Source organism: Macrobrachium nipponense, chromosome 11 (assembly GCF_015104395.2).
Source record: "Macrobrachium nipponense isolate FS-2020 chromosome 11, ASM1510439v2, whole genome shotgun sequence".
Lineage (NCBI taxonomy): Eukaryota > Metazoa > Arthropoda > Malacostraca > Decapoda > Palaemonidae > Macrobrachium > Macrobrachium nipponense.
The window spans coordinates 81,496,956-81,514,159 of record NC_061087.1 but is presented as its reverse complement, the minus strand read 5'-3'; the positions used below and the strand labels follow the sequence as shown (position 1 = coordinate 81,514,159).

At 35.0% G+C, this 17,204-nt stretch overlaps 1 protein-coding gene across 1 annotated transcript in view; it reads left to right on the top strand.

Moving 5' to 3' along the window:
• Positions 1-9,962, top strand: part of LOC135207201 (uncharacterized) — a 153,329-nt gene extending 143,367 nt beyond the window's left edge. The window contains exons 5-6 of the mRNA XM_064238832.1: positions 5,148-5,379; positions 7,946-9,962. Coding sequence (XP_064094902.1) covers positions 5,148-5,379; positions 7,946-8,028 — 315 coding nt within the window. The 3' untranslated portion in view covers positions 8,029-9,962. The remainder of the gene's footprint in view (positions 1-5,147; positions 5,380-7,945) is intronic.
• Positions 9,963-17,204: the final 7,242 nt, after the last annotated feature.

Genomic DNA, 17,204 nt, shown 5'->3' with positions numbered 1-17,204 from the left:
GTACTTGGATTAAGCATAAAGAATATAGCCTTCTTCTATCTAATTATTAGTAAACCAATAAAAAATGCATTAATTTAGATTCATACTTGCTACATTTCTTTCCATCTCATTCGATAAACTTTAACCTTCCTTATAAATGCAACCCATTCCGTCCATCAGCTTAAACTATTGTCTTGACTCTCTTGTGAAATGAGCCCAAGGTTTAAATACCTGACCAGGTAAATCCTCTTTTGCATAAGAGAATAATAGAAAGCTTCATTACCGGCCGTCTCTGGTTGGTGCTTCATATGAATACAGTTCCATTGCATAAACATATTTATAAGTGTGCATGTGTGGGTGTGTGTGAGTATTTCCGTGTATGTGCGTGTGTTTGTGTGTGTATATATGTGTGTGTGTGTGTGTGTGCAGAAACGCCCTCCGCCTTTAAGCCATTAGACTGATTGCCACGGAATTAGTTCATTTTGCATTTGCTTTAATGAACATTATAAAAATCGCAGCGACTGCACACACCTACGCCTTTAGCGCGGCGAAACCTCGCGCAGTTTGCGATTATATATCTCTTGTATGATAAATGTGTAAATATACACAATGGACACACACACATACACACACACACACGCGCGCACACACACACATACACACACACACACTATATATATATATATATATATATATATATATATATATGTGTGTGTGTGTGTGTGTGTGTGTGTGTGTGTGTGTGTGAATAACTTGACCACGAAATATATAACTTTAATATGTGTAAAATAAAAGTAATTTAATTACCTTTATTTCACACACACACACACACACACACACACACACACACACACACATATATCATATATATATATATATATATATATATATATATATATATATATATATATTTATATATATATATATATATATATATATATATATATATATAACACAATATGCAATTGGAAACTGCACGATACTGCGTTGCACTAACGGTGGATTGTATGCTGTCTCTGCGATTTATATACATACATACAAACACACACACACACACACACACACACACACACACATATATATATATATATATATATATATATATATATATATATGTGTGTGTGTGTGTGTGTGTGTCTTTGTGTGTGTATGTGTGTTTGTGTACGTATATAGTGTTTAATATAATTGAGCCCGTTCACGTATGTATTGACGTAAATACAGTTAATACTCATATGCATACATAAGTCCAGGAAGGGCATAGTTATATTATTTATTTGTTAATAATTGGTTATATTGCGGATATAGGGTATCTGGTGTAAGGATCATGAGGCGTGTACTTCGTTTTTGAGTCCATGAATAATGTAGACAACTGAAACAGAGTGAGGCTTTTTCTGTAGGATGCTGTTCAAAACTACAAATTATTAGAAACGGGAATAGCACCGGGAAACGATATTATCCAAGTGATTGCTAAGTTGTCTGAGAGGACCAGAATATATACTAATAAGTATTTGTCTGTAGGTTGAGCCTTATAAAAAAAAGACAGATATGCAGTAACATTGGCGTACTCAAAACATGGTAAACTTCTCTACCATTCTATGCTGTAGTCAAAACGAAAATGAGTCAATATGGAGGAACTCACTGAAATAATAATAACAATGAAAAAAAAACAATAAGGAAACATTTTATAAGTGTTTATAGCGTATGGAACGCTGAGAGGAATATTGAAAAAGAAAAAAGCAAATTTTTTTTTAATGAGGCGCAGGTTTTAATTTTACTTCTTTCACTCTACTGTCAGCGCATAAATTTTTCCAGCCGAGTCAAAACCGTTACATGGAAAGCACCAGGAAATATTACTAACATTGACTGCTACCTTCACTACATCTCGAAGTTCATTCTCAGATAGGAAAAAGTGTCTACAGTCTTAGTATCGAGAAACTTTTAGTTAATCACCTATATAGTGTAAGAGTCTGTTACCTGGTTTCTCCAACCTATCAAAAAAGACTCAAGATATTCTATTTTCTCAGTCTCCCTGCTCTACAGGAAGACCTGGGAATTGCTGGATGGAGAGGATGGGAATTTCAGTGAATAGAGAGTGTACTAATATTCCTGATGTATAAGGGCGGATGTAAGGCAGTAGTGAATAGTGCACACAGGAGAGTTCGAATAACTGCTGATGAGCCATGTATATGTAGGTTTATGGAGTGGCTAATGAAGGGAAATTTCACTTTTAGTGGATTAATCTAAGTTCAACTATTTGTGCTCTGGAACCATCCTTGCCATGGGAAACAGCGATCTACATATTATATCTATATATATATATATATATATATATATATATATATATATATATATATATACATATATATATACGTATATATATATATATATATAATATATATATATATATGTTCCCCTATTGGTAAAAACATACTAAGTACGTAAAAAACCTACAAATGTTGGCCACTGCGTAAACAGATGGAAAGAATGTCTAGATTTATACAGGAGGTTTACGTTGGCGTCAACGTCAGGAGGGTCTTCTCACAGTTCAGCGCTTGTAAATCTATTGAGAAACAACGAATATCATAGCTACATGATAGAGGATATGATAAAGCAGAAAATAGTGAATTCCACTACAGAAATAGAAAACTTACTGTCTGCTACAAAGCCATATATGGTACAGCCTTAAGACAGGAAGCAGCTGCGCATTGAAGAATAATTAGATACTGAGTAACGCCAAAGGCACCATATCATATATATATATATATATATATAATATATATATATATATATATATATATATATATATATTATATATATATATATTCACATATATATAGAAGGGGGCGTGTGTAAGTAAATCGCTAAGGCACAGCCACCATATTCTTTAAGGTAAGACCTTCAGAACTGAATTCCCGTAGGAAACAACAAAATTTGCTGCTAATTTGCTTCATTTTTTCACTGTAATGCTGATAGCTGTTACAGCCCTTGATTTATGGTTCGCATCAGTCCTATACCATATACACAATGGAACTATACTTCAATGTATAGGTGAGCACAGTTAAGAATTAAAGATTAAAAACAAATTTACTGAAAGTGATAATTGGTATGTAACCCTCACAAAGCTGAAAAGGTAAAAATGAAAAAAGAAGCATCGCTCACAACAGATCTGTGAGATTTCCCTTGAAACTTCATAAATCTTGGCTCTTCTGAGAGTCCCCGAGGCTCTCAATAAAGCCTCATCCAGTTGGGTATAAGTATAGAGTCTAGATTCTAAGATTACCTGAACGTTCAGCACAAGTTGTTGCATTGTGATGTTCATTGCTTCAGTGGTCACCTGCTGCCCATAATCATCCTCCTGGTAACAAACCTCAGTATTTCTACTAATGTCTTCCAATGGAATTTTCTCATCATACTTATTAACAAAAACTGATGCATGACCCCAGTACTGAGATGGGCTTGTAGTTATCTCTGAAGGGTTGCCATAGTGTGACCAACATAGTCTATATTGAACTAATAAGCCAAGCTTGCCTTAAAGACTCATTCTGTACACTGGTACGGTGCTGTTCCATATCGCAAAAGCAATTACTGAGTTGGGGTAGCTGAAGATACCTGAAGATTCTCAGTCATGTCTTCTGATATGGTGCCTTTGGCGTTACTCAGTATCTAATTATTCTTCAATGCGCAGCTGCTTCCTGTCTTAAGGCTGTACCATATATGGCTTTGTAGCAGACAGTAAGTTTTCTATTTCTGTAGTGGAATTCACTATTTTCTGCTTTATCATATCCTCTATCATGTAGCTATGATATTCGTTGTTTCTCAATAGATTTACAAGCGCTGAACTGTGAGAAGACCCTCCTGACGTTGACGCCAACGATGAACCTCCTGTATAAATCTAGACATTCTTTCCATCTGTTAACGCAGTGGCCAACATTTGTAGGTTTTTTACGTACTTGGTATGTTTTTACCAATAGGGGAACGTCAAGAAACAGGATGGTCTTTTTCTTACCGGTTTTGACTCAGAAGTTTGCAACTGAATTATTTTATAAGGTGTCCACAAACCTCTTTCATTCATCGGGTGTTTTATTAGTAAGGAAGATGTCATCCAGGCATCTAACATAGATTCTAAGACTAGCACAATTTACAAGTTTAAATGTGGAAGATACATGCAATCCTCTCAATATAAACTACAATGACAACCTTACAGAGGCGACTATAAGCTCTTCACAGTAAATGTCATGCAACAGCAACTTGTATAGATGCATGGCAATAAGCCTGGCTGGTGATCGCAGAAGCAGTGAGCATCACACAGCAGTATCCTATGTTAGATGTTCAAGAGTCCTCATATTGTATACTCCTTTCCTCGTTGAGTAGGTTTCGCTGATGGTGATATTTTTTTCCTAATTTTTGCTTTTTGATTTTTGAGGTTTATGTGCTGATTTGTACTTTTTGAACGTTTTTAATCTTGAATTTTGACTGTGGTCACGTGTACATTGGAGTATAGTTATAGTGTATATATACTTAGTATAGCCCTGACGATGTCCTTAAGCGGAAAAGCAGTTTCGTTCAGGACTCCAACCTTGGAGATTAGAAGAAGCATAGGAGGCTGGAGAAGTGTTACCTGAAAGTATCTGAGGTTACTCACACACTATGTATTAACAAGAATTACCTACAAGAAATAAAACTATGCCTAAGTAGTAACATATACATACACACACACATACACACACACACACACACACACACACACACACACATATATATATATATATATATATATATATATATATATATATATATATATATATAATATATATATATATATTTGTGTGTGTGCTATGCTGTCACAAGGAGACGTGACTAAACGTAATGCAAGAACCACAAGAAAATATTAAAAGATGTAAGTAGATAGCGCTATCGTGTATTTAACATACACTTCTCCAGGGTAGAGCATTGCACCCAGGAGAAGTGTATGTAAATACGCGAAAGTGCTAGATACTCATGTCTTTCAGTATTGCCTTCTGGCTCTTGCAATATATATGATATATATGATATATAAAATCATATATACGAAATAGTGTATTTATCTCATTATTTACCTTTTCTGTAATTGCATTTTAATCAGCTATGAAGCCTTAGTTAGCCATTCACCATGGTACGCTCTAATCCAGATAGTGGCCAGGTGGGCGGACCCTCAGATCAACACCGAAGATCGCGACGGCCTAACGACCTCCACCCTCAGGGTGCGGTTCACCCTCACCCCACGCTTCATCGAACGGGACGGCTACGCCACGGTCCGGTGCAAAGCGGAGATCCCCGGGTTCTACATGGACACCGCCGACGAGATCATCAGCACCAGAGCACCGTATCACGCCTCCGTTCTCGACGGAGGCGCTGCCGCAGGTGAGAGAGATCGTCCGTCACGGTCGTCGGCTAGTTGCTGGTCTTAGTCAGACTGGATAAGGATTTCGTATGAGAAAGGACGAATAATTTTTTTCTTATTAATTTTTTTTTGTCCTCAGAGGAGGTCGGTGATAGTTCTTGATACAGGTGGTTTTTGCTCTTATCATTACTGTTATTTTTATCATTGTTCTAAAACATATCCATCACTGTGATGAATTTATTTCATTCCTTCGCATTATTATTATTATTATTATTATTATTATTATTATTATTATTATTATTATTATTATTATTATTACATACTACTACACTTTTTAATACGATCTTCAGGAAATTTGATAGTGTGGTATCCAGGGTCTTCTAATTATTCAACTCAAGTGATTATGGCACTGATTTTCAAGGCCTCGGGGTGAGAAAAAAAAAAATTAAGAATCACAAACAAAGCTCCGAATAAAAAAAATATTTAATAAAATCATCACAATCGAATCGTATGTCACCTGGTTGCTTTGGGGTATCTTTCCCGAAGCGGCTATGTCAGAATTAATTATAATGAAAGATTTCAAGAAACACCCACAAAGTTCTAAAATGCACGACGAACATATTATGACTAAAGCGAAGGGTCTTCGGGATTGCCTCGACTATTCCGAATATTCGTGGTACCTGGAGCAATTTCCTTGTCGTGGCCGTTAAGTTAATTATTTCTTATTAAATTCCAGTGGTATCTGGATATCCCCTCTATACCATCAAATTAGAATTTCAAACCTCTCGAATATGTCGTTATTCCGTACTCATATGGAAATATTCTTCAACATAATCTCGGAATTAATGTTATAATCGGAACATACTATGATATAGTAAAGTTTGTTGGATATCATGAATAATTAGCCGGATGTTAATATCACTAGTATTATTTTTACTATAAGTAGTAACAGTAATAGTTTGACATCAAGATGGAAAGTAGACTATGACAGAGTTAAAGAAGTTGGGCCACCGGAACTGTAAAGACCAAAGGTAACAGTTGGATAGACTACAGCAGAACGCAAAGAACCTTAAATAAGTTCTATATTGACCCTGATTGTTCGTCTTAAGCTCTATTAGCTCTGTCCCGCACAATAGAGCGACATGAGTGAGTTCTAAGAGATATTCCAAGGGAAATTTTACTATTCAAAGAAGATCATTACTCTTTTTTATTTAAATAAGAGCTCAAATAATGTTTCTCGTTTGAGAAAATCATCCTTAATAAATCTCTAAATAAAAATGATTTATCAACTGAAGCTACAAAATCTTTCCATTTCCTAATAATTTTACACGTTCCATTTATAATCAGACAGACCAAATCATAGCGCGTTGATTTTTCCCGTTCCACTTGCTTCCACTTGCGCTGGAGAATTACGTGAACGCTGTAGGTTTTCACATAGCAAGCATTCAGTTCTGAACGTCGCAAAATGTAGAGTTGCGTATTCTTCAATGGAATAAGAGGAATTTCCAGAAATAATTCCCCTGCGCTTGGAGCTCTAACATGGATCTTCAAAAGGATGCTTTGAAATGCCACGAGTAGCAGACAAACGGGGTCTTTGCCCTACGTTCGTTTCGCGTGATGCTTTGCTTTGGTATGTTTCGTTAATTCTTAAGCTCCCTTTGATAAAGAAAATGCAGTAAGGTGAAAGTACGGTAACGTAGCGCACACAGTAACATTCAAAACCCTTGCAATAATGTCTAAATTCATTCAAGTTCGACTCCTTTTGATAAAGCAATGACAAATATTCTCTGTGGAAATCATAGCAACAAGGTCAAAATGGTATAAAAATTAAAATCTTTGTCATAGCATGATCTAAATATAATAAACGTTGAGGTTCTTGTGATAGCCCTGCTAATACAAGACAAGTGAAGATGTTTACAACGTAAAATACAGTAAAATTCAAGATCGTTTTAAGGTAAATTGCAGTTAAAGGTAAGATCCTTATTAAATGAAGGCAATAAACAGGTAAGACTTTTATGAGGCAAAAAGAAATAAAGGTTAAGATCTTTGTTAGATAACAATACGTTAAAGGTTACGAGTTAAGCTCCCATAATGATGTATTACATAAAAAACCAGGAGATTTTTATAATCTGGCAAAAATGCAACATAAAATATAGGGACTGTATAATACCACAGAGGTAATATTTTAGTAATGAGGTAAACATAATGTGTATTATGGTAGAATATTACTGTAAAATCAATGAGCATTGTAATACGGCAAAAAGCACAATGAAGGTTAAGCTACTTGCAATAAAACAAAAAGGCTTTTAAATCACACGCTTTTGTACGAAATTATAAGAGTTGAAAAGTCACATTATATGTAATTCAAGGGTAAGACTTACCAATGAGACTATGAGAAACAGAATGGCAACTAGTTAATAATAAAATAAGGCAGGAAAATGTTCAAGCCTGCTATGAAATTATAATATATATATATATATATATATATATATTATATACATATATTAATATATATATATATATATATATATATATATATATAAAGTTAACCTTATTTCTCTTACGTTTTTGCTTTTCTTTTTCTAGGTCGTCGATCTGGGATCCGATCAACGTGTGGCATGGTGCTGGGGACTTTACTAATATCGTCTTTGTACCGTCAGGTATTCTGAACCGGTCGGTTCCATGTCATCCGAAGAACGATTTACACAATTAGGTTAATTGCTGTTCCGCTGGAGAGGGGCAGGTCGGATCTACCTGGATGCGATTCCACGCTTCGTAGAAGGGACTCGCTTTTTTGTGTAAGTTTGAAAGGAGAGAGCGAGAAATGCGAAAGACAATTAAGGCAAACCTAAATGGCTCATTTTACATAAAAATGCAAAGGAAAATGGGGAGAAAGTTGCGTTATTTTTACACGTCAATTATTCCTGTCAGTAATGTTGCATTAATTAATCAAAAGGATCCTGTCATCTAAATTGGCTAAATTAATGGCCCTGTGTAGCTCCTGTCCTTAGATGCGTAAACACAAGACAAAAGGATCGTTCAGACATCAATGATTCCAATTAGTAGTTTGATATATTAGTCACTTGGAGTATTGTATATCTTTCTAGTTATGAGAAAATAATGGCTCTGATTAGCTCAGGTAAAAGTCACAAGGAACTATTAGTAAAAATGTATATTATGCAGAACAACAAAAAGTCATATTAATTAGTTAATTAATGAAATTTTATGGCTCTTGATACGGATGTTATGTGAATACTCTCAAAATAATTATGCCTTTGTGCAAAATTGATAAGCTACCTTAATTTCAATAGCTGCTGCCTCAGTCTTCCTAAGTGCATTTTTCAATGTCTTTATTGAGCTAGAAAAATTAATATTCGCTTTTTCTTGCTTGTATCTGCGTTTATTTCATATCTTCTCATCATCCAAACACTGCACATTTATTCTCTGTATTGATTACCTTCACAATATTTGGTCTTTCTATCGTTTAATCATTTTAACATTTGTACGTGAAGTACAAACCAGCAAATAAAAAAAAATAAAAAAACAAATAGAAGCGAAAAGAGAATATGTCGAAAAGCAAACAGCAAAAAAAAGAGAGAAAAAAAAGAAAAGTTGAGGAAATGAACGTCGCGACAGACAAAAGAAAGAAAAAGAGTTTTGGGGGAAACATAACAACAATATCCATTCCACCTGTGGGTGAGAGAATTAGTGAGGCACAACAGAGGAAAGAATCATCTCCCGAATTGAGGTGAGCACTTCCCAATCGGCCCTGCGCCGTCGTTAATCGACCATTGTCTACTTGATATTCCGAGTCAGTGTTTAGGGCCGCGGTAACCCCGAGTGATATCTGGGTACAAGATGAACGTGACCCCCAGATTGGGTCGTATTGTTGGGCGCGATTGTTTCGTTGCCTGAATACGATTCCCAACGAGCTCTCGATTATCCGGGCTCATTTGTTCTTCGAGAGCGTGCGCGCGCGTGCCCACATTTGCGCACATACATGTTCTCTCTCTCTCTCTCTCTCTCTCTCTCTCTCTCTCTCTCTCTCTGTTTAATAAATGTAATCTTCTCATGAAGTGAAATTTTATTGGTAATAAAGTTTATAATAATACTGCATATCATTTCCACGTTACAACAGCATACTGACTCATTACACATATACTCACACAAATTACATGGATTCACACTCACTCCTGATAAGTAATGCATTCACTATCTCACAATAACTCACTCACTTAGGTGCGATCACCTGTTCACCTTCATTAACCGAATCTCACTCTCAAAAACTGAAACTTATCACTGACTTTAACTCACAAACTCATTCCAGTAAGGTAACTCACACAAACTTTTGAGGATGAAAGTTGGTGTGAGCTTACTTTCATAATCACACGTGATATCTACGCACACTTAGCCACTTGCATGAGCACAAGCACAAATTCGTATTCGTTCATCAATGCACTTTCAGACTCACACTCACCACACGAATCACATTCACCCACCTGTTCACTCACCGACTCACTCGCTCTCTCTTCTCTCCCAGACCCTAATCTCACTCAATTACTGACTCCGAATCAGTCACGGACTCACACTGACTCTCTCTCACACACACACACACACACACACACACACACACATATATATATATATATATATATATATATATATATATATATATATATATATATATATATATATATATATATATATATATATATATATATATATATATATATATATATGATATATATATATATATATATATATATATATGTATGTATATATATATATATATATATATATATATATATATATATATATATATATATATATATATATATAAGTGATCTACTGTCACACACCTCATGCTCAACTCCGTCAAAGCGTCGTTCCACAATAGCCCCATCAAATAGGAGACATGAACCTCTGATAGGTCAAACTTCCCGAGGTCAAGAGTGGGATCTGGTCCTGACCCGGGACGGGTGGATGGGGGGGTTGGGGGAGGAGGCGCATAAATGAGAAAAGGCTCGGGGGGGTGAGGCCAGAAATGAGAAAATCCGGCCCGCATTGTAGGAAATAAATAGATCACCATCATGAGGCCTAAGGGCCGATAATGGGGGCGGGGGTAGGAGAGAGGGGAGGAATTGAGAGATTTAGCGTTGATGATGATGGAGAGAAAATGTGGAACAGGGATTTTGATAGAAGTAGAAGAGGGGGATTGAACGCGAGTAGGAAGAGGGAAGGGAAGTAACAAGGTAGGAAAGTTAAAAAAGAAAAATAAGATTAGTAGGTTCAAGGAAGGACTGCAATGATATACCGCTATCGTTCTGAAGGCTGGTCAGTGTAGGTACATTTATGCCAACAATAGATGGAGATTGATTGACTGCTATTAGAATCTAGCGTTAAACCTGTTAAACCTATCATCAATCCTATGCGAAGATCTACGGCCTGGGGGGCAAAGCATAAGAGAGGACGGTTCACCAGAGATAATTTCCTAGGGCTGGCCCGAAGGATTAGATATTTCTAAGTGGCTAGGAACCAATTGGTTACCTAGCAACGGGACCTACAGCTTATTGTGGGATCCGAATCACATTATATTGAGAAATGGGCCAATGTTGTTGCTTCAGTTTGTTTGCTTGTCTGTCTATTTTAAAGCAGGGCTACGCCAAAAAAAAAAAAAAAAAAAAAATTGGTATGGATCTATTCCAAATATTTTACCGAAGTTGAACCTCGTGACTGACATTAACAAATCAAATTTTGAGAGAGATTCCGACCTCGAAAAGAATTCTCCTGAGCGAGGTTGTGAATTGCTCAGCCAGGACGGAGGTTTGCCGATTTGGGAAAAAAAAAAAAAAACTCGTTATGGATGCATTTCATGTCTGAGATGACGAAAAACTCTCCTCTTAAGATTAAGTGGGTTAAATGTCAAACGGAATACTGAGGAATTGAGGAATGTCGACTTTCATGAAGCAAAAAGAACGAGGAACTCATTATAAACCGATTGATGTTACGGTAAACAAAGTATACAAAGAATCTGCGGATTGGTGATGCTTGATGGGTACGACGAGGACGGGAGAAGATGGGGTTAATGAGGGGGAGGGGGAGGGGGGGCGGTGACACGCTACTAAGAGGCTCTCGAGAGCAACACCTACGTGGACTTATTTCGCTCTCGTCAAATAAAGGAGTAATTGACAAGATTTAAAAAAAAGGAAAAGGAAACGAAGGCACAGAAAAACTGCATTATTCCACGATTTTGTGTATACAGAAAGATAAGTACATCTCAAAAATATATTAATGATTCAGATGCCCATGAAATTAATAATAATAATAATAATAATAATAATAATAATAATAATAATAATAATAATAATAATAATTTTTATTTTCAGTACAAGGCCATATTCATGGAATATACAAAGAATAGACAATAACATACAACTAGATACATAAGATAACATGATTAAAAAAACAAAGATTAATCGGCAATATCTAAACTTGCTGAGGTAGTTTAAAGATGGCAATCAAAATAATGGTCATAACCGTACTAAGATTGAGAATAGTTAAAAAATTGAATGTAAAAGCTATATTGATTATAATCACAGTAATAATGAAAAAGGGAAAATACCAGTTATGACAACAATCATAGCAATACAATAATAATGACAGATTCTGCAGATGACATTTTGCGAATAACAGAGATTAAGTCATTTAGGGAACAAACGTCTCATTTTCCCATCTTCCCCACAGTTTAGATCTTTTTCTTGCCTAAATAACAGTGTAAAAAGAATGAGAAAATATATTTCATGATGCTTGACTCTCACATTCTATGTCAGTATTTGTGACAATCAAGTCATGACCGAAATGCTAGATTAGACTATAGGTTCAATACGGAATTATAGAAAGTGAGGAAGAAAGAAGAGAGAAGCATGAGACGGGAGTTCGGAAACTGGTGAACTACACCCGAGAGAACAGACCAATTCTGACGCGTGCTGTAGTAGTTAGTAGATAACAAACTACTTCAATGTAATTGCTTCTTGGCGAACCCATGGAAATAGTCGGTTCATCACTAATATACTGGTTAGCATGAGGCCAAAATTATATGTTGATTATTCATATTTCGCTTGCAAGTTGCATAATTTTATTGTTCAAGTCTTATAATCCATCACCTTGTAATAAGACCTGAATAATGATGAGAAGTTTCCAGACTAGAATGTACTGAAATGGTCTGAGTTGCTCTGTTACTTGGACTTTACCTCTTTCTAGTTTCTATTATTTTCTTTTCATTCATATGAAACCTGAAGCATTTCAGTATATAAAACAATGATTTGCACTGTATTTTACTGGTTAGGACATTGCAAGGACAGTAATGAAGCTCTCAAGTCAAATCTACTTTTTCCTCTCAAAGATTGCCACAAAATAGGTGGATTTTATTCCACGTATGTAATACATAATACTCAAGGTTACAAAATATTGATAAAATAAAATTCAATAAAACATGGAATTTTCATGAACGGAACTTTATCAAAATATCCACAATGAGCATTTTGCATCGCTGGGGCTTAAAATACGAACAGCACAATTTACAACTTTATCATTACATAAAATGTCTTGCATGAATAAATGCATATGGGCCTGAAGTTAAATACAAACAAAAGATAAAACCAAGGGCGCATTTCGTTATGAATTAAAAAGTTATGGCACCGAAGACAAATTATTCAAGAAAATTATACTATATATGAAAATAGGCGCGGAAGACACATGACAGTAGATGCCAAACGGCCTGACAACATATTCATATGGTGAGCCTTTTGGCTAACATGCGTCATCACACATTAGGCACAGAATATTAACTTGATACGGAACCTTTATCATAATGATTTTGTAGCAAGGTTTTTAATTTGAAAAATGTAAAAATTGAGGAAAAACTTAACTATACATGGTAAAGAGAGAGAGAGAGAGAGAGAGAGAGAGAGAGAGAGAGAGAGAGAGAAAGGGGACCGCTATTGCTGTTTATAATTGCAATTACGTCATCACACATTATATATGGGATAAAAATTTGATACGAAAACTTTTTCAAATTTATTTGGTAGCAAAGTTTAATTTGAAAAATGTCAAAATTGAGGAAAGACTTAACTATTCTTAGTAGAGAGAGAGAGAGAGAGAGAGAGAGAGAGAGAGAGAGAGAGAGAGAGAAAGGGAACCGCTATTGCTGTTTATAATTGCAATTACGTCATCACACATTAGATACGGAATATAAACTTGATGCAAAATCTTTTTCGAAATTCTTTTGTAGCAAAGTTTAACTTGAAAAATGTCAAAATTGAGGAAAGACTTGACTATACATGGTAAAGAGAGAGAGAGAATTGGAAGGGGACCGCTATTGCTGTTGATCACTGTAATTACGTCTCTCCTGTGACCTTGAGACCCCCGAAGCCACTATATCTCTCCGACCATTTGCATTTTTCCCCCTTTGTATAATTAGCAGCGATTTCGCCACATTAGTATTCGCGCACTTTCATTTGTTCTCCCGGATGTGCTGATATTGATAAAACCGTGGAAAAACTTAATATGAGATTTTATGTTAAGAAATTCAGTCTCGTGAAAACGAATTGTTAAAAAAATCCACAATTATATATTGAAATATATTTCTATGTAAAAATAAAACATAGAAATATATTTTAATATATAATTGTGGATTTTTTAACAACCATGAGATTTCATCATAAACAATTTCTAATTTTTGTTGTCAGAGCTTCAAGATTAAATAGTTTCTTGTGAGATACAGGTTAGTTTTATCTACTGATGCTATATCTGAATTTCAAATGAAGGAAAAGGATAGCTAAGGCTCAGAATACTGAGAGATTTTCGCCAGATTTAATTACGTCTGTGCGTATGAAAGCTGCCATGAAGTAAATATGTATATAAATATATATATATACATATATATGTCCATATATATACTATATATATATATATAATATCCGATATATATTATATATATATATATATATATTCTATGTCTATATCTATATATATATATATATATATATATATATATATATAGAGATATATATTAAACTTAAAATAAAATATTCGATTATTTTCAGGTAAATAAAACCAAGCATTTAGTAACCACTTTCGATTCGTAAACGCTTTCATGAGTGGTCTTTTTGAGGCTGGCAATTACCATTAAATATTTCTCGGGAAATTACTTAAGTTACATCGTGATGAAATAGTGAAGGAAGCCTTTGCAAAATAATATCCCCTTTTCCTCCTCTTGGTTCCTTAAAAACCAGCGATAAAAATTGCCTTTAAAGCATTTTTTGTCACCAGGTATTAGATTTAAATCACCACGAAATATGTTTCCAGACAATTGATTTGGCCCATTTTATTTGGCCATAATGAAAACGTTATTCGTGAGAGAGGTATTTTTGTTTGTCAATTTGAAATTATGATAACATTATCGTTTCAAATATTTTTCAAATTCATTTTCTATCTATCCATTCTGCTAATCAGGAATGACTATTGAAACCATGATAAATCCTTTCCAAATTAAAACGTTCAGTATTATATTCACTGAAAATCTCTGTATAAACACAATGGCAGAATTGTTTCAGTTATCTTTATTATTCCACATTTTTCGTAAAAGAATTATTCTTGGTTGTTTGTTAATTTTAAAATATCATAATATTATTGTGTCAAATACTTTTCCAATTAATTCGCTACTCATCCATGCTACTAAGGAGGAATAACTATTGAAACCATATGAAAATCCATCTTATTCATATCGTTCACTATTTACATTCACTGAAAATCTCTGTGTAAACACAATGGCAGAATTCTTTGAGTCATCTTTTTATTCAAATCCAGCATTAAGGGATGTTAAGAACTTTCCCAAAATACTTATCTTCTCTACTCAAAATAAATCACTGTTCTAAATCACTATGAAACAAATAAAAATTGTCAAAATTAATTCATTCCAAGAAACCACCATTCCAAGAAACCACTATGTCGTCTGGATTCACTATAACAAATCCCTTTCAAAATAATGTTCTTTATTCCTAAGAAACAGCAATTAAAACCATTGCCGATCCTTGCATCCTACAAAAGCCAATAGGAACCAGGAATAAATATTCAAAAGGAGGAATGTCAAGGAACTCAATAAAGAAACGAATTATAGATGAAAGGAAGACAGAGAGAGAGAGAGAGGAGAGAGAGAGAGAGAGAGAGAGAGAGAGAGAGAGAGAAGAGGGAAACCTCTGTAAAAGTAATAAGCTTGAATGAAATCCTTGAGTTTCTCGTAGTCACTTCAAAGGAGATCGCGGTCATTAGGGTCTAATTAGATTTAGGAGAACAAGAAAATGGAATGGAATGGAATGAGACAGAATTATTATGCTTCCTTCTCGGGGTTTCTTATGATGCCTTACCCCCAGCCCTCGGCTATGTCAGAGATGGCAGAGCGTGAGTTTTTTTTCTTCTTCTTTTTTTAATTCCGAAAACGTCACTAAGAAAGTAGGATGTCGCTTAGATGCACAAGGGTTAGGAAATGGTGGCTTTTGTTTGAGCAAATATCTTAAGAAATGTTGGTACTGTTGAATCTCATAAAATGATGTCAATGCTATGCAATAGTAATTTTCGTTAGATTGCAATAGAAATGTTATCGGTATCTAAAATTCAAAACGCGTGGTTAAAAAAAATGCTACATTTTTTTTTAAATAAGTGTTTGAATGACTATTGGTATAATGAAAGTTCAGAAGGTGATGACGAAGCAAAGGATTGGCTACTTTTTTGAGTTAAGATAATGCAAAAAAATTCGGTTGCTATTGTTTAAACTCAAACGATTTTTGCTGCTATACACTCAATAAGACTGGAAAGGCGAAATTTTTTATTCTAATCAATGGCATAACGTTTTTGCTATTGTTTAAAATAAAAACTTTCCCAGATCAGTTGTCAAGCAGGTACTGATAAATGGTCAGTTTTGTTAAAACACAAAAAAAGCAAAGCTGCTATTCAAAAACCTATATAAATAGTGATAAGGTTTTGAAATGGTCCATTTAAAATCAAGTGTAAAATGGAAAAATAGCCATTTTTTCATAATTACGTTTTATTGCTTGCTACTGGATAAGATGTCCTTTTTCTATATAACTCTTAACAAATTTCACACACACACACACGCACACACCATATTTATATATATATATATATATATATATATATATATATATATATATATATATATATATATATATATAAGGAGAGAGAGATTTTGTCGCAGATGTTCCTCCATATTCAAAATTAACTAGTGAAAAAAAAATTCATTTCATCCACCTAGACGAGATTGAAGCGAGTAGGTTGTAAACTAAAGGAAAACTCTTGGCCCATTTTCAGTTGGGTGAATACACACACGATTCGCATATAAAGCATCAAATTTCTCGACGGAAAAAAGAGCAACATATCTTCTTCTCCCCTAAAAAATAAACCGCGAAGGAAGTTTACACATGAATAATGCGCAGAGACAGCTTCCTGCCAAAGATCATCAGGCTCCCTTCATTTCGGAGTGAAATGCGAGCCCCAAGTTACCTTACATTTTTTAGGGCCCGGCCTTCGGCCGAAGATCGTGTCCTGGAAGTCGATAGGGCCACTCGGAATCCAAAATTAGGGTGACACTTCGCCTCCAGCCCGATGGATGTTCTCCTACAAGAACTGCCAGACTTATGGGCGCGTTTATGTGCGAAGTTTTGCAGTAACGTTCATCCAAAGTGGAATGTTCTTCTCACGTCTTTGCATGAGACGCTCTTCAATTCTATTTTGGCATTGTGGGGGTCCTCTTGCCAGCGGGAATGTTTTC